This window comes from Anser anser (genome assembly GCF_964211835.1).
Source record: "Anser anser genome assembly, chromosome: 5".
In the NCBI taxonomy this organism is placed as follows: Eukaryota; Metazoa; Chordata; class Aves; order Anseriformes; family Anatidae; genus Anser; species Anser anser.
In genome coordinates, this window is record NC_139725.1 from 9,031,579 (window position 1) to 9,050,745 (window position 19,167).

General features: G+C 39.0%; 2 protein-coding genes across 3 annotated transcripts in view; both read left to right on the forward strand.

Annotated features, from left to right (window-relative positions):
- Nucleotides 1–8,756, forward strand: part of MPPED2 (metallophosphoesterase domain containing 2) — a 200,111-nt gene extending 191,355 nt beyond the window's left edge. Inside the window, exons 9-12 of one of the 2 annotated variants that reach the window (XM_083838939.1) lie at nt 1,349–1,464; nt 3,580–3,693; nt 6,988–7,136; nt 8,601–8,756. In XM_083838939.1, coding sequence (XP_083695065.1) covers nt 1,349–1,464; nt 3,580–3,693; nt 6,988–7,106 — 349 coding nt within the window. In that variant the 3' untranslated portion in view covers nt 7,107–7,136; nt 8,601–8,756. Of the gene's footprint in view, nt 1–1,348; nt 1,465–3,579; nt 3,694–6,987; nt 8,562–8,600 lie in introns of those variants that run through there. The other variant, XM_083838938.1, reaches the window with a different exon arrangement.
- A 67-nt stretch (nt 8,757–8,823) lies between these two features.
- The window catches only part of KCNA4 (potassium voltage-gated channel subfamily A member 4), a 123,223-nt gene continuing 112,879 nt past the window's right edge, over nt 8,824–19,167 (forward strand). Inside the window, exons 1-4 of the mRNA XM_083838910.1 lie at nt 8,824–8,952; nt 9,207–9,294; nt 9,392–10,704; nt 12,715–18,920. The gene's annotated coding sequence lies outside the window, so the exon portion shown is untranslated. The remainder of the gene's footprint in view (nt 8,953–9,206; nt 9,295–9,391; nt 10,705–12,714; nt 18,921–19,167) is intronic.

Here is a 19,167-nt window from a genome sequence, read left to right on the forward strand (position 1 = left end):
TTGTCAGGAACTCTGAATGTACTTAGAACTGGGTAAACCTTTCGTTGGTCAAATTACTTTCTCTGGCAAGCAAAGTATGTATTTTAATTACAAAAAAAATAAAATTAAATAGAGGTGTAATCTCAATGGGAAATTTCCACTTGAATGCGTATTTGAGATTGAACATATTCATAAGTTAGAGGGTGCAGAAGGCAGATTACATAATGAAGTGATGTAGGACACTTAATGATCTTTCTTATTTAACAGGTATGCTTTTCCACTTTTTTTTTTTACATGGAAGTTTTCTTTTCATAACTGCAGTACAGAGAAGACTGCAGGAGTAGCTTGAACTCTGAGAAAGATGGCCCCAAATATCTACGTCTGGAACAGGGAAACCCTCCTAGAAAATGAAGCAACCCAGTCTTAATTCTGTTGCCTACATTCTAAGAAGCACACACACAGATGAAAACTATTACAAATACTTCAATTCTAACAGCTATCCAAAATGTTTAAATAACAGCTGTAAACATTGCCTCTTAAGAACAATTGTGGACTTACCCGATCAGGAAAGACTTTACTGTATTATACTTGCATCAAAACCACTCACTTTGGTATTACACGTTGAAAAAGTACTCCTAAGAAAGTAGGCTTTTTATCATTACATGCCTGGGTTGATGAATAAACAAATGTCACAGAACAATGCTGTCCTGTGATGGAGAAAACTGAGGATCTGTTTCTCTTAAAAAATACTAAATGAGTTTTAAGTGATAAGATCTCTTTTAAAAAGTTACTGTGAGGCTAAACATTGATCAAGGCCTCCAGGAGGCTCAGGGGTTCAAAGCCAAGTTACGTGCAAATGTTCTGATATTAAAAGTGCTAGACAAAGGAAGTTTGAATTTGGTGAAATAACGCAGTACACAGTGCTTACATCCACAATATTATGCTGTCTTCCTGATGAACTGTTACCCGCTAGATGCCTTGTGCTGCAATTGTCCTTTGCCTCCAAAAACTGAGATTTTTGATTGTTTTGATTGGATAATACAAGGTAGGAGTTCTTATATTTGAACATCCCCAAATGTAAGCTTTAGATTGAGCTTGCGTTATTTAAATTTTTTCCCTTTCTCTTTGTTGGATAAATGCCCCCAGAGCTGAATACTCTTGAAGTACAAAAAGAGCATTGGATATTAATGCAAATTCAAATGTACAGATCAGTATGTATTTGAACCAGTTTGTTTTAGAGACATCCCCTTCGAAAAGGCTGTCTGTAAGTAGTCTCTGTACTGCAGAAGTTACTGTAATTCAGAAAAATTGGAGAAGGGAAGAGATTTTTATTTTCCACTGATGCACTTCATCTTATTTTCCCCCAAAGGACACCGTGGTTTAACGGATGGGGCTTTAACCTACCCAGAGGTCAGTCTTTGCTAGACAAGTGGAACCTTATCCCTGAGGGTATTGATATACTAATGACACACGGACCTCCCCTTGGTAAGTGAAACAAAAGCTGTGTGTGATTATTTTTTTTTGCATGAGAATTTTACCTTCCAACTAAGCAAAATTAATAATTCCATAAGGTGTGCTGTAATTGCACTCTAACTCAAAGCTATGAATTAAAAAGCCTTTCTGAAAGAAGGGTAAAGTGATGATTAAGGTTAGCAAAATCTGTTGAGCTTCCAGGTGTTTTTTTCAATTACATTTTTTGTTTAGCTCAAGTGAGGGAATATCAAATATCCAATTCCACGGCCATTTTATTTAAGTACAATATTCATCTGACAGTTTCCAATCCCATGTGATTTTTCAGAGGTTGGCTAAAACTTCTAAAACATTTTCCCCCCTACTATGACATATTTCTTTGAGGTTTTAGAGTCTGCAGTCAAAAGTTCAAGAGTGTGTAGTCACATTTTCTCCTTTACAATTTCCTTTTAAGAATAATATCTGTAAAACCACTCTTACATATTCTAATTGACTTATAGTAAATTTGTGAAGGAATAAATTATGCCCTCAGATAATTGTAAACTAATGACAGCTATATAAACGTGTAAATTTTTTTTTCATGAATTAGTTGAAGTTTTTCATTCCACTTGTCCTGAAAATTTGTGTAATTCAGATATATCAGATATCACAGTAATTCTGCGATAAAGTGAATTCTGGTTGTCTCAAAATGATGCTAAGATGAGGATTGTTCAGCAGAGGCAGAAGTACTTGGTTTGGGGCATATCTCAAGTGCCCACTAAACCATTTTAAAATTTCCACTATTTTTTGCTATCTTTTACCCTACAAAATACTATCACACATCACGTATTGCTTTTCTTCAAGACATGGGACAAGCAGTGTAGGATCATATTTTCAATATTTCAGTCAGTTTTACAACTGAGCATTGCCTTTTTTAAATGCGGCTTATCAGGATGAAGGAGTGTCAGCTTCTTATTCATTACCGTTACTGCTAATAGATTGTGATTTTGCCAGGCTTTCAGTAAATTGTTTTGAAATCCAAGGGGTCAGATCATCGCACGATCACATGAAGTCATGGACTTTTGGGGTGGTAGTGAGTTTAAAAAAAGAAAACCCACAGTTCTCAGAATTGCATGGTGCCAGTATAAAACAGCATTTAAATGCCACCAGGTTGGCTCAGTGCTCTCACAGGACTCACAGGGACCACGGAGTCAGGATGGATGTACTTTGTATAGTAGTAAGGTAAGAGTCAGCAATCTAAGCAGAGCTAAGAGGAGAAAAAAAAAAGTTTTGGACCAATAATATACTTACTCCTCTTCTTATATCCTGGTTACTAGGAGCTCTTTTAATAGTGCTGCAAATTCACTTAAGCTTCCCGGAGCTACCTGCGTGCTGCTTTTGATAAAGCAGTGATGCACCATCCGCTGACAGTGGAGCACGCCGGATATTGAAAACCAGCGCTCTGAATAGTACTCTTTTAATCTGTTTATTTTCCCGAAGAAGCAAAAAACCCCACAAGCACTTTTATGATGTTTCACGGGTGCTATTTTACATGGGTTGCTAATCCATCTGCTCTCAATTGGGTTCGTGGAGAAATACAGTGATGCTGCAGATGCTAATGAATGCTTTAATTGAATATGCATTGCTTCTTGTTGCTGACTGGGGTCTCAGAAATTACCTGACGCTTGCAGACCTCTGGAAGATGTGGGAGGCTGTGTTGTTAAATCTTTGGGGTGGCAGAGGTGTCAGGTTGTAGAACAGCTGATTTCCTCACGTATTTTGCTTCTGGAGGGACCACCTCACTGAATTGGGAAGGTGACCGCTGTGAGAGCCAGGGGAAAGGGAAGAAAAATCAGCAGCAGTGCCGGGAAAAAATGTTCCAGGGTTTGAAGGTGGAAGATGAGTTTAAGCCTATAGTTTAAAAAAACAAATCACATCCAGAAAAATATTAATGCATATGGAGAGGGGAAATCTTAAGGAAGACGAAATGACAGTGAAATGTTGCTTAAAAGCCATTGTGTGCTTTAATGGAGAGGTTATGACTGTAGATAATGGTAATAAACCTTCAGTGAATTATGACTTCCTGAAAGACTATGTAAAACCTTACCTGAATAGAGAAAATTAATAGTATTGATTGCATTTTGCCTTCAGGTTTTCGAGACTGGGTTCCAAAGGAGCTGCAGAGAGTTGGTTGTGTGGAACTGCTAAACACAGTGCAGAGACGAGTAAGGCCCAAACTCCATGTCTTTGGTGGAATCCATGAAGGTAAGGACCTGTGCTACTCTCCTCTTTGATCCGAGGCTAATTCCAAAGGAGCGCATCTCGATGATGCATTGCAAAGGGATGGGTACTGGCATATTGGACTAAAGTAGGGAGGGAACTGAGGGAAGTGATTGCATGCACAGCACTTTGTAAATTTATGCCAGAATTAAAACAGGCTGTTTCAGGAATGTGTGCTACATTTAGCCACCTACATCTTTCACTGTGCAAAGGTTGTTCTACACAGGTTATTTGAAAGCAATGTAAATTTTGACAAACTTTGTTAGAGAAACAGATGAGATTCCCCACACATGCAAGCCAAAATTAAAATTATTCCAATTATTCCAAGTGCGGGAGCCAAGAAAAGTGCTAGAAAATTGAAGACAACTTACTGTCTCAGCTTACCTCCCTCAGCATGCAAGGAAAAGCAGAAAGGAGGACAGACATCAGGAGGAGAGATTGCCAGAACTCACTTTGCATACATTTCTAAAAGCATCCTGTAGTACAGTTCATACTGTGTATGTTAGCTTCCAGCAGTCTCATATTTTAGAAGAGATTTGCCCATTGTCAGTACCAGATCAGAAATGAAAAGCTCAGTTTGTGGCAGTGGGAGGGAATGAGAGATTAAATACATTTTGGAGATATTTAAATTTGTAATACAATTTTGTAGCTTTCATGTGGCTGTGAGACAAATATTAGGAGGTCTGCCTGAGAGAGAGTGTAAGACTTTGTGACCCTAGAACTCAAAATTATGCATTAAATGCTTTATATTTCCCCCTTGGAGGTTTCTCCATTGACTCTAATTAGCTTCTCTGTAAGCTCACAGATTTGGAGAACTTCAGAAATGAAAAAGGGGAAAAAAAAAAGAGAGCTTTGTCAACTAGTATTGTTGGTTTTTCCAAAGCCCTCATGACTTCATGAAAGGGAATTTACGCATGGTTTTACGCATGGTAAAGATCTGTAAATAAGGAATTTATAATGGAAATCCTGACGTGACCTTAAGTATAGTAGCATGGATAGCAGTATTTGAATGCACCCAGGAAAAGATTGCATTTTTTGTACAAATATTAATCCTTGCATACTAAGAGTAAGTGAATATAGCAAGACTTCCAGCTAAAACACACAAACGCAGCTTTTGTAGTTGCATTTGATGCTGAAACTGCTAGTTGTAATAGTCTTAAGTAATGGGAGAGAAAAGAATTTTAATGTGCAAGATCATTATGAAAAAGCACTGTGGAACCACACGCAGCACCTCGCATCTAAATCTCGTAGGAAGGGTGGTAGCACATGTTAAAAGCGAACATTCGAATGCATTCTTACAAGAATACTTAAACAAGTTAGAATCCTGTTTTAGTACTTACACAGAAGATATAAGAATTACCTGTTTCTGTACAGAAACAAATAGCCAACTCTTAAGAGCAGCATCTCACAGGACAGTTAATTCTCATCCAACTCTAGCTCAGATGAACACACAGTACATTCTGTTAAATCAAGGGAGGCTGTACACACATTTTGATCACGCAGGTTTTTTGTCCTGGTTGATAAGTAAAAACAACCACAAACAAGGTTTTCCCCACCGTAAGATGATCTAAATCAAAATTTCCAGTCCAAATAAATAAACTGCAACAATTCTGAAGTGATTATTCTTTGTGAGAGACGCTGTAGGTAGCTGGATTTATCTTAGCTTTCAGACAGCAGTGATCTGTACTGTATCACATTGGTTTAAAAGAAAAACATTTTCCCTTGTGGGTTAGCAATGGGAAGTTCTCTTAAACTCCTAATAATAATAATAAAATGAAAAGGTACGTTTTGTGCCAAATTCTTTCTAGACTTTTTCTAGTTTTTTTTGTGCGCTTTCTACGGATATCAGCTGAAAACAGTGGATCTCTTCCACCGATGGAACTGGAGCCCCGTCTCCATGTCCTTGAGAGAATGTCTGTAAGAGGAGACATTTCTGTGCTTTTATTATCATTCATTTTCTCACATCGTAGAATCACATTGGCTGAATGAAGACTCAGGTGTGGTTCAGTTCACAGGTATTCAGTTCACAGGCCCAAAATTCTTTGAGTGCGCAGCCCTCTGCAATGTTCCATCCTATTCCTGTGTGGCAAGTGGAAGAGAAGATAGAGGCCAGAAGAGAAGTGGCATTACTGCTGGTTGCTCAAATTTGTCCTGAACACAGCAGTTGCTGGCCAGATGTTTAGGAGGTTGAGAAGAGTCTCCAGCCTCCTGAAACTGACGCCATAGTGTTACTGAGGAGTCAAGTCCTTGGCATGCTGAAAAATCCTGTGATTAATATTCGGTACTTCTTCATTTATTTGGGAATGAGTTGTCAGGATCCCTTCATAATGAAAAGCAGTCATCTATTAAACTTTAACCTCAACTTTCTGCTTAAGCCAGGGGTTGTCCAGTGACCTCCAGTGCTCTATTATAGCAAGAGATTCCTTTCCTTAGTCATGATTTTCACTGGTGTCTCCTTGTGAAGAACTTAATCTCCTTAATTGTGTTCTTTTTGTCAAGTCTATTCCTACATTTAGATTCAAATTGCCTTGCCTGTTCAGGCTGCCATAACTGCAGCTTCCCTTTGAGTCAATGAGACTCATCTTTTGTGTGAAGACCTGTTTAGAACCAAGTAATACCTGCATTTTTCACTATTGGTTAGATCCACTTATACTTTCAAAGAAATACTTTGCAGCAGCTTTTATGAGTGGGAATATATATGTATGTATATGTGTGTGTGTGTGTTTATTTTTAACGTGCTGCTAATGGGTTTCTGAGGCTTCACAAGCCAATGTGAACACCATCTTGGCAGTCCTGTGAGGATGACCTGGATGATAAAGGCTAGCATGGGGAAAGCTTACCAAGCTTGGTTCATTGTCCAGAGACAGCAAGGATTTTTGTAGGTAAAACTGAAGTTACTTCTAAATCTCCTGTTCCTGATTGGTCTTTTATTATCTGACAGATACTACAAGCATGCAAAGTACAACGTACTAATTAAGTAATTAGAAAAAGTACATGTGTGATTTTGTCTCTGGTTTTGCTGTAACCAATTGCAGTAGAGGATTTTCCGTGGAAAAATGTGTGAACATAAAACAAAAGCCTCAGTTCTTATTTCAAATACAGTATATTGCATTTTTTCCATCAAGTCTTTGTGGCAGCTTTCAAGAGCTTATGTCATTTTGAAGGGATTAATTTAATTTTATTCCAAAGCATTGATCCCACAACAAGCTTTCAGTGGAGCTGCCCATGGGCAGCATCGTTTGTTTATATTACAGTAAGTGTGACACATTCTCCCTACAGGTTATGGCATTATGACAGACGGTTACACAACCTACATCAATGCTTCAACGTGTACAGTCAGCTTTCAACCAACCAATCCTCCAATTATATTTGACCTTCCAACCCCTCAAGGATCATGAAGCACTACTGCACATTTGGAACTGGGGAAGGTCTATAAACTGCCATTTTCTAATTACAAAACTTACATTCTGTTACATGTTTATTTCAAAATTACTGGGTGGGGGGGGAGCATTTTGGGGGAGAGAATTGTGGTTGTTTTTGTTTTGGGATGGATTTTTTTTGGTAAATTGCTGGTACAAAAGAAAAAAAAGTTAAGAGGGTTGTGCTTTTTGGAAATGCAGCATTCATTTTAAATTGATAAAGCATTGTGAATTTGTAAAATGAATTTTGTTTTTCAATAAATTTGCCATTGTAAATTGTTATAGTGTTCTCAAAAGGACAGCCAAGCTTTCTTTTAAGAAGTGAGAGACCTTATTTTAATATTATATGATAAGCTAAAAAAATAGGCAGCATTTAAAAACACCCAAATTTGCACAACTTATGTTACTGTCGGGGGTTTTTTTAAGTGTCTTCTTTTTCCTTAGGTCTAAATGTTAGCTTTTCATCTCTCCATTTATATCATTTTTTTTTTTAGTAGCACAAACAAGATTTTGGGGTCCATTTGCCTCTTGATATGTGTGCACGTACTGAAACTTCTTTCTGTTGACAGTAGAATGCAGCAAGGGGAGAATAGACTTCTCAGTTGTTTGTCACTACCTGCTTTATACGTTAAAGACTGGTATAGATAGCCACAGCCTGTACGTGGTATCTACCTTTTATTGTTTGTTTTTAAATTATTTTAGCTTTAAAAAACTGGGGGTGAAAGCTGCAAAGAGCAGGCATTTCACGCAGTAAAAAAAAAAAATGTAAATGCGGACTCCTTTTAAATATGAATTTATATATATATATGTATTTTTTGTGCATTATAACTAAGCTAGGATTTAATATTGCCAGTATAGCATCTGCAAAATTATGCTGTACAGCACATCTAAATTATGAAGGATGTGACACATTTTCCAAGTGCTCAAGGCCTTCAAGAGCCTGAGTTAAATCTTTGTCGTAGTTCAGGCATGTATAGAGTCAAATGGATACAATCAAGCCTAACTAAAATAAGGCTTAGTTGTCCTTTATATTTAAATATTCTTCTTGTCTTTTTATTTTCTTTTTCTTATTTTGCACTGTGTGTAAATGCAATCTTGCTAGCACAAAATATTGTTGCAGATAGTTATTTCTGTTCTACCACTGTAAATGCTATTGAGCTTTGTTCTGTTTTATGTTACCTTGTTAATGGAATTTAGAAAAGCAGTTGTTTCTTTTAAATTTATTGTGATATTATATCTAGCAGCCTTTATATGCAAATAAAATTGCAAGATTTTTAAATATGTGGTTTAAGAGAATTTTGCATTTTTCTTTGGCATGAACATTTGGGGGGACAGCAATAAGAATAAGAAACAACTTTTCTAACTTTCCATGAATTTTTATTGTTTACCATTCACAGGATGTCAGTTGGGTCAATAAAGCACTCAGACTTTTTACTTCTGTTTCTAAGCCATCCATCTTTCCATTCTTTTTAGAAAGAAGAGATTTTGTCTCAAGATGACATAATTCAGTGCGACCAAGTTTGTGCAGTTAAGCCTTGTAGGATACCATTCCAGACAACACGAGGAAAAATGGATTAGGCAGCAGCCTTTGTAGTTCCTCACTTGTTTGTACCAAGCTGCGGGTGCTTTAAGCTCATCCACTGTGGATGAATAGTGAAAGAAATGAATAGTCATAGATGATATGTATCTTTTTATTCAGATCTGTTCTTAGTTCTGTGGCTACAGCAGAATTCACCACTGACAGGAGAACTGCACGGGATTATGATTCAGTGTGTGCCAGCAGAATGACAAACGAATCAGGACCTGCTGGTCATGCTGCAATACAGTTAAGTATATAATAACAGAATCTTCTTTAAAAATAGCACTTAGAGCTCTGAAAATCTAGATTGAAACATAAGAAGATACGATGGTGTTTACATGATTCTGAGCCTGCAGTGACCAGAAGTGGAGTAAGATAGAGTACTCCCCTTTATCTTAGCAGGTTGTTAGCTTTTAAGTCTCTTGGTGATACTGAAATTTCATTGTCACTAAATATCAGTCATTCATTGTAGATGTAAATTCAGATTTTTTTTTTTTCAGTTAGCAGTACATTGCCAAAAACAATATTCTAGTCACCTGTTTACTGGCAAAGAACGTGGCTATATTTAAAATGGCTGTCCTTCCTCAGGTAAAGCATTTTCTTGGAACACAAAAAAATTTTTTGCTTATAGTGCACCCTAAATTATCATCTTTCATTGGTCTTTTGCTTGTTGTTACCACATAAGGAGGAAGGATCCATTACTTGGAATGCTTCATAGTGCCATGAACTTCTAGAAGAGCAGAGAATAGTGGTTGCATCTGAATTCTTCTCCAGCCTTCTGAAGGACCTCGTACCTTTTCACTATGTGCATTGTAGTTAGGACAGGAACAGTCCATGACACCAGTCATTCTCCTGTGCAGGTATTTGTCTGTAGTGAAAACTGGGTTGTTATTCATAAAGCAAAAGTTAAAAGTCAGCAGCTTCTGGCAGCAGACGGAGCCAGATGAATTGAGGCTGGTGCAAGTGCAGCCAGGAGTCTGCCTTTAGATAGCTGGTAGTGAGAAAATACCACAGGCAAAATTCCTTGAATAAGCAAAAATCTGCACCAGACTGCAATAAACTGAATTGGTACATGTAATTGTGTATGTCTTCAAGGTGTGTGCCTCTTGGTTTCAACTATTTCCCTTACAGCTTTTAGGCCATGTACTGCAGCAGGTGGAACCAAGTGGGTTCCACACTGGAATATGGGGGCCTATGTTTGTAACAGACTGAGACTTCTCCTGTTCAGACAAGCATCAAGGACAGTCACTGCTTCATCATCAGGTGGTGTTAGACAGTGAATGCATGTCCATTTAGAGAAATCTGTAATCTTCAGGGGGTACTTTTCAAAGTATATTGTTTCTCTTGTATTTTTTTTTCTCTGACTGTCAGCTTCACCGTCTTTACCACCATTTGTTCATCACTGAGTTTGTTCTCCATGGCAGGATCTTTTAAATCGTCTTTCTTCCTTTTCCATCATGCTTTCAAAAGTTACCTATCCTTTTCTCCTCTCTGAGAAAGCTAACATTCTGGATAGCAGCAATTACGAAGAGGTGAAGAAAACATTTGCAGAGATAGTTTGGCATTTTTTTGTACTCTTTAGAGACTTTGAAATGTATACGTGTCTGTCTGCTGTCACAGGCAGGTAATTTTCCTTTGCTGGATGTCAGCCATATCTGACAATCAGTGTAAATAGGGCACAGTATGATTTGAAGAAGTATGGTTTCACTGGGAGGCAAAATGGCGTTAAATCAGCTGCTTTTCAAGGTTCCCTTACTACTAAAAGTAGCTCAACGTCTTTATGCAGAATAAACCTTGGATAATAAGTCTTTCTCTGAGGTCTGATCCAAGTCCATTGAACTCACTGGGAGTCTTTCTATTGACTTCAGCTGGCTTTGGATCAGACACCTGGCATCTATCTGGATTGTGTTTCTGTCTATTACTCATCCTTCAAACTGGAGGAGATGGTCCCTGGTTAACATGCAAGAACGTCTTGGCAGGAAGAGGGACCTACCTATTGTAAGTGCTGAATCTTTCCAAGTGATTGATTAACAGCGGTGTAGTCGATTAACCTTTCTTCTTCTGAGAGCAGCTTTCATCTAGTCATCTTGCTGAGGCTGAAAGCAGTCAAGGCCTTTATCAGGGGAGGGCTGCAGAACAGGATGCTTCCCAGAGGAGATTGGTTCCCAATTCTCTCTGCATAGTGAATTTAGTGAATTCAGCAGACCTTGAGGTCAAGCATTTATTAGGCTAAGAGACTGTCAAATCAATCTGGTCTACTCCAGGCAAGTTCTACCAGGAGAATGGGTTTTGCCAGGACTGTGTCTAAGAAATAGATTGATGGCTAACTCCTGGTTGAAGCTGCCTTTCTCTTTTCCATTTTCCGTGAATCAGATTTTTTTTTTCCCCTCACTGACATCAATATTTTCTCCCTAGACAAATTTTATTAAGGAAACTCCTGGAAACCATCTATAATTTAAGTCTCAGGGAGACATCCAAACTCTGCAGTCCTTCCATTTGGTGTTAAATTGACCCAAGGGCTTTCTCTAAGACCTTGCTTTTGACCACACCTGATTGAATTACACTTCTGGAATTTTCTTTACTTCCTTTCCCAATTCCAACACACCCCGTCACCTCCCCCCCCCCCCCCCCCCCCCCCCCGTTTTTTTTCCCCCTTTTTTTTTTTTTTATTATTATTATTTCAGGATATTTTCTCATAGTTGTAGACAGGTAGGGATTTCCATTCTCCCTGCCTGGTGTGACCAACTTCTTATCGGAAAGAGAAACGCATTATAGAAGCTGTGTGCAGCCAAGCCTGCAACACAGGGCAATGTATTCTGTCTTGTCTCTCTTTTGAGATACAGATCCTAACTTCCTTGCAGATTCTCCATTTGTAGTAACCAGTCTTTTTGCACCATCGTTGTTGCAATTGACATTCATCTGGTACACAGATAGAATCACATTATGATCAGGCTTAGACACCTATTCCAGCTGTTAGCCCTCACAGGATGATGCCCTGTGCACTTTTGCAGAAAGTCCCAGCCATCAAAGCACTGTCCGACCTCCAGAAGCACAAAGAAAGGGACTCTAATAAATCAGTGTAGCCTAAGTGCAACATGGAAGACTAAGGCTGGGTTTTTAACATTTTCAACTTCAGTTACTGTCAGCCTAATCAAGAGAAAATGCAAGAGAAAGCTGAGGGAGTTTTAGTGCAGTAAATAGGATTTCAGTCATCCATATTGATTTATTTTTCCCCATCTAGCTATTGCTTTCCATACCTCCATCTCTGGCTTGTGCCAGCCAGTTTTATAATGATTCTTGCATGATGTGGCTGTAAGGATACATCTTGTTTTGTTTTACCTCTAAATTTTGCTGAGGAAATTTGCTTCTTGTTGATTATAGCACAGAATTGGAGGAGTCCTTCACTTCTTCTAGGCAATCTCTATTATACAGTTGAGCCACTTGCTTTATACCTAAGGCTTACATTCATGGGAGAGGGTCTGACAAAAACACTTACCTTGGTTTCGGATAACTGAATGAATGTCCCACATTCTTGTCTTCCCCAAAACGTGCTTAGTGTTTATCTAGGTAAATGGCTAAGTGGTACAATAGGATTTGTCAGCTTTATGAACTGAGGAGCTAGGACTGCAAGAGTTCTAGGAGTTTAAGACTTCTAAACTACAAAACATTCAAAAATAGGCTTTAATGTGCAAACTTAAAGGTCTAAAATAAAAGACTGAGACTTAGTCTTCCTCAAATTTCATTATTTTTATACGGCTGATACTATTAGTGTGACTCAAACACGCCAGTCTATTGCCGAGGGCTTTCAGTGATGATTTTCCTGTTAGAAAAGAAACAATACAAAATATTTCATTTTTTTTGCATATCACGTACAAGCCTTTTCACCGTTCACTGTCATATGAGTATTTCAGCAAAATATTTTTACTGTCTGCAGAGAGTCCCTCTACAATTGGAGGAAGAGAGTAATTTCTCTCTCCCTCTCTCTCTCGGTCTTAATTGTGAATGTAGGTAGTATTGCCCAAAGTCAGCGTGGATCTGATTTGTTTGGGAGCTCAATGCACATGCTGTAAGGCTGAATCTAAAAGGACAGGATGCTGAAAAGGTAGGAGGGGAGTTTCTTGAGTAAGCAGATTGAAAACTGACTTTCCCAAGATCACACAGGAGATCTCACAGAGGTGAATCTGCATCTCCCAAGTAGTGTTTTAGCTCTTTGTTTACAATTTTCTATTTTGTACATTTTGCTTTGCAAATAGGTGGAGATACTAATTTCTTCGCTACACCCAAGTACAAAGCCGCTGCTGTGATAATCATCCGTGGATCCTGGAACACAGGCTGACAGGGGAGACTTTCAGCTAGATGGAAGAGAAAAATCAAAGCCGATTCCTGCATTTTTAATCAAGCCAGGATAGAGTGAGGATAAACAGGTAAAAACAGGCTTTTAGTAACAGAGCAAGTAATCTATGTTAGATGCACAGAAAAACCTTTATCAATCATCTTAAAGTGCATCTTGTGTTTTTTCTTCAGCAGGCAAATAAGTGATGAATTAGCTTAGTTCAAACTCTCTGAAGATCATCACTAGCATAGATTCCTTAAAAGGTCTGAAGCAAGTACAAAATCTTTACATTACTGTAAGATACAGATGTCTACAGCTCTGTCAGTAACACCACATTGTTATTGGCTTTGTGTTATGAGGTATCTAGAGAGTTTTGGAGACAACGTATTTGAACATTGTATTGACACTACAAGGCATCTGGCTGAAGCCCAACTCAGCCTGGGAGAGTGGCAGTTCCTAAGAGGAGCTAAATTGTATTGATTAAGGTTTCCTAATCAACAGAACAACTTCTACTACAAACTGCTATTGAATTTACTGTAGACTTAAAAGTAAAAAATATGTGAAATTCTTATTCATAATCATTTATACTAGATATAAAACTTTGAAATTCAGTAGGTATATCAGCTTAAACTGAAGCTCAGTTTATTGTTGTCTTTGATTTTGGGTTTCTATTAATGAAATGCGGCCAGATTTTCAGATATCTTAAGGTTGCCAGGAACATTCGAAAAACCTTTTTGGGCGCCCCATCACTTTGGTGGCATTTAAATCCATCACCTGGTGGTATTTAGAAATATGTTAAAAAACAAAACAAAACACATTTTCGTGTCATGTCTTATGCAAAAAAAAATCTTTCTTATTGATCCAAGATTACTTTAGAGCTACTGTAGTTACCAGATAGACTTAAACACAGTAGATAGTTAAAGATTAAATTCTTAGTATAATATACTACAGCAAATAAGATTATGCAAGTATTCTATCAGGAAAACTGCAGCGCTCATTTGTGTGACAGCGGCACTCCAGCCAAGGCTAAGACCTTCCTGGTTTGGTGTTACATGTCCAACAAGGTGAGAGTGTTCTTTTACTATGAAGCACGCAGCCCGGAACAATCGGGTAGAGCAAAAAGCAGGTAACAGTATGCTGCTTTTACTGGGTGAGAAGCTATGGGACAAACATTAAGAAAAAGCAAAGTCACACAAGTAACCTGTGGCCAGAGTAAGGATTGAATCCTTGTTTTCTCAAACTGATAGTTTGTACCTGTTTAGATACCCCACCTTTTTATTTGTAAACATCTGGCAGTGAGAATAGACAGTTTGGTGACCCTAACTCAGAGCAGCAAAATTAAAAATAATAATAGTAATTCACATACAATGGTTTCTTTTACTTTTCAGAATTAGTATTGTTTACATGCTTCAGGCAATGTGATGGACATCAGTTTATTTAGACAAACAATATTTTGTTGATTACTGAAATCTTCCTTTTTTTTTTGATAAAGCTTATAAAGGCATATGCCAAAGTTCCCATGGTAGGAACAATTTTAAGACTATCCCGCCTAAGTTTGTGTGTGTGTGTGTGTGTGTGTGTGTGTGTGTGAAGTAGTTCACAAAGCACTATTAGTTGGGCAGGGAATGTTCTTTGTTGAAACCTTAATTCCAGTTTAATTTTTTCAGACCAGTCAGTCACCATGCTTTTTTTCTTTTTCTTTTTTTTTTTAAACTGTGTTCTGATAGATTTAGTTCCATGATGTAAAGACATGCTCAAGCAATGAGGGCAGCTTGGTTGCTCTGATGATTTAGAGTATGGCGGATTTTATACAGAGCAAGAGGAAAGCTGGTCTGGTGTCAGCAGTCATTACGTTTTTGTCTGTGATGTGCTTTCCCAGCACATTGGCACTTGAGAGACTGCTATGTAACTATGAAAACAGACTTCTCCAAGGAGTGAATTATCTATCCAGGGTGTAGTAACCATATGCAGACAACCACAACTGTAGCTGTGACTTCAGTAGTATCATGTGTACAGACCAGAATATTTATATAGTTGCCAGTTAAGCTGTGGAGGCATTATTCATCACAAAAAGTTTGGCCATATGATGAAAATATGAGAGTATGGCAATGGAAGAAATACTGGAAGTGTTTAAAGGGAGGTAACACAGAATTTACTCTCTCTTCCAAGTATATATTCAAACAAGAACATAATGTCTAAAGTAAGTTTGGCCAGCAGCAATTACAATGCCAATTTTAGAAATGAGCATTAAACAAGATGCATGTGCCGATGAGTCATCCTGTGTGTTAATTTGTGTATTTAGTTATTGAAATACTTGTTTATTTTTTTCTGGCCTCTAAAAATCAATGTGTAGCCATGCTTCTGTTATTAGTTACTATACCCATAGGCCAATGCTGTGGTGATAATTTGATACATCCGCAGTAAGAAGCATGTGCTCTGCCATCTAGCTGGTTCTTTTTCCTTTGAGACAAGATAGTAGCTCTTCATAGCAAATGAAGCCTCTCTAATCTTCAACCATTGTCCATTTACACATGAGTAAATAGGTTAAACTGTCATAAAATGATAGAATCATACCAAAGAGTAATACAAAGTGGCAGCAGCAAAACTGAAAAGCAGTCCATTATATTCTGCTCTGCATAGTACCTGCCACCGTACTGAAGACTGAGTACAGCACTGGATAATGATAAAGTTAATGAATATGGAGAAACAGAGTAATTCAGGGTGAAACACGGTAATTCAGAGAAGAGTCTTGCCCTCATCCCTCTTGCCAGGTGACACGATGCTCTCACGATGGCCCTCCAGAGAGCTCAGCCCAGCAGTTCGCTGGTTTCCTGCGAGTGAGGGGTGGCCAGCAGCACGAAGGATCCTGCTCCAACAGCTAAACCACCCGATTGCGCTAAATGTGCCTGACTGCATTAGGACTGTGTCTCTGCATACAGGAGCAGTGAGTTTCATTACATGATTAGTGTTTCTGCCTACTTCTTGGTGCTCTAGACAATACGATGTCCTTTTAACCCTCCCAGCCTTTAGCACTGCGTCACATTTTCTCCTCTGCAGCTGTACTTCCGAGGTCTGCTCCTGCCGCTGCTGGGCTGCACGCTGGGGAATGCTGCGGCTGCTGCTTGCCCTGTGGGGCCGCATGCAGTAGCGGGCATGAGAGGCAACAAGTGGTATGTAGTGGCAATGTGGTTTAGAGTATGTTCACAAGCACAGCAACGGCATTCTTCTAGGATATAAATAAGCACAAAAGAATATCAACGTTACTCTATCAAGCAGGAATGATTAACTGAGCTAGGCAATTTCCCAAGCCCATCATTGTCCCTTACACTATAGAAAGCTGCTATGATCCTGTAATAATCACTGAATGTTATCTTTCCATTTGGATAGTTTGTCCAATATAATTCAACCAGGACTTATGGCTCATCCTTACAATAATAGGTCACCATATGCTTCACATCTGGTCCTACAAAAAAGCCATATTACGTACGTGATGCCAACTATTTTAGGGGACAGTCTCCAGAGACCCCTAAGTGTTACTAGCAGTCTTGACAGTTTAGTGGTTTCATTAATCAGCATTAAAACCTCATTTTACTATTACAAGCATAATTGCTACTAGTCCAAATGACAACTAAAATAAGCAATTTCACCAGTTTTGTTATTTAGTGAGCTGATATAGCCATTTTTCCCCCTAAGATAAAGGCACTTAAAAAGCCAACAGCAAGTCCACCATTTTGCCTCATCAAAACTCATTGGATTGAATTAACCCAAATTCTCCAGTGATGATAGAGCAGAAGTTTGTTTAATCAGGCATCAAGGTAAGATTATAGACTTTCATATTTGTATTTCTCAGAATTCAAATATCTCTAGTTTGTCATAGGAGAAAGTGCAATGTTAGAGTTGCCTGCAATATCGGAATATTTGGTGTCAGCTGAAGACTTCAGTTTACAGTCAGGATCTAATTCTAGCTTTTATCTGAGAGGGAAATGGAAAAAAAAGAGCTTGGAGGCAACAGTATGCAGAGAAAATGCCTTCTTGTCTCACATACCACATCCTGGGATTTGCTGGTATTTAAAGCTTGAAACATTTTATTTTCTATAGGTTTACTGTAGAGGATTGAAACATGATACAAATACATTATGTTAAATACTTGAAGTTCTCCTTTGAGGATAAAACACAGGAGCCTGGATTAATCACTGACTGCCATGCACAATTTTGTGCACGTCTTTTGTTCTTAGCCTATGTCCTAACAGGCTTTTCTTAACATACCATTCCCTAAAATATTAATAAGAGGAGAGTATGCAAAGTGGAGAAGTACACTGTAACTTTCAGTAGTTCATAATGTTAGACAGCTGCCTGCAAGAAGTCAGCGTGACAAGATGAGAAAAAGGTCCTTAAAAAGAGCCAGAATGCAATAATTTGGTTCTCTTCTCCATTACTCACCAAATGGAGATTCATCCTGTGCTCCATACAGTACAGCTGGCAGCTTTAAACGTCACCAGCTCTGGGGGTGCTTTTGAGAGGACTGCCTTGTATGCTACCACTGAATGGGCTAGGAACAGCAGGCTTCATCCTTTTCATATAAAATGCTTTCTTCTTCCCTACTGAAAGTAGAGTTACTTTCCCTTACATTTAGAGAACATTTGGGGTTTCTGGACCCCAGGTGCAATACAACAGCAAGGTATATGTACTGCCTTAAAACCTTGGAAGGATAAGGGCTAATTTCCAGATGGTTCATTATAACAGGAAGTCATCTAAATGTGTTCTGAAATACTGGACATGCCTTTGCTCTACGTGTGTCTGGTGGGCCCCTCTTCCAGGAACAAAGAATTCCTTCAGTGTTTGCAGCCAAAGTTTCCCCTTTTCCTTTTGATGGGCAGAAAGCTCTTTCGTTCTTCCAGCACAAGGGTGGCTAATTTAGTATGGGTTTCGTGAGCAACTTTGAATACTTTGCATTGTAACTGATGATGTACACAGCTTAAATGAACTATGTTAGAGCTACAAAGGAAGGAAAGGTATTTATTCCAGTCACTGCAATAAAATTGGATTTATTCCGCACCCCACCTTTAAACAAGCTAAATACTGGGGTAGATGAGCGTGGGTTCTGGCCCGGGACTGCACCGTGAGGTCCCTTCAAGGCTGTCGCTGTCAGTGCTGGCTGGCTCCCTGCCAGGCTGGAAACTGGAGCAGGAGGCAGCCGAAATGGTTTGAAAACTGTCATTTTTCCCAGCAGCGAGAACTGTGCTGCTAATCAAGAAAAACACAGGAGATGTACTGGATTCCTTACGTGAGCAGGTCTCCAGCATTGAAATTGTATTTTAAGCTTGTGCTTATTTTTAGAGCGTTGTTGTCAAACCTATGCTAAAGCAATTACTGTCAGTGAGGGTCACCGGGAGTTCAGTGTTACTGAAAACCTTACAGCGCTGCTAGGAAGGGCCTGCATGGCCAGGCAGAGCAGTCTGCGCAGACATTGTCGTTTAAAGAAACAGCAGATTCTTGCCTTCCTTCTGCCTGTTTTGTTTGTTTGTTTGTTTGTTTGTTTTTAACGAGAAGCACGTTTGAGCCCTTTTCTTTAATTACCCCAAGTCACCCTGCCAAAAACCCCTTGCCTGCTCCAAGCACCCCAACTCAAATCCTGCCCTGCCCTAGTGTGACCTGACACCTCTGTCCTTCACTCAGCTGGGTGGTCGGGGGCCGAGCAAGCTGCCGGTGCCTTCCAGAGTAGCCCACTGAGACAGGCTCCGCATTTCCACACCTTCTAAGATGGATGAAGCAAGACAGAACAAGAACCAAACCCAGTCGCCTAAGGGAACCCCTCTTGCGTGTCTTACCCCCTCAGTCAGCTGCTGGCCTCAAGCTGCTCCATTTCTGTCTGGCCAAAGTGGTAGGTGTGAGTTTGTGCTGCTCCAGTGCTCGTGTTGCTACTTTGTGAGTGTGAGCATGGTCCCAGGGAAGGACTGCTGACTTCATGCAGCTTCATTTTAATTTTCCCATTTTCTAACTGATAACAAAATCATTTCTTAAATAACATAATTTTTACATTTAGAAGAGTTAAGAGACTAATTTTTCTACTCAGTCCATTGGCTGGGGAATTAGTAAGTAATGCAAGGCAGCTGTTCCTGCATTATCAT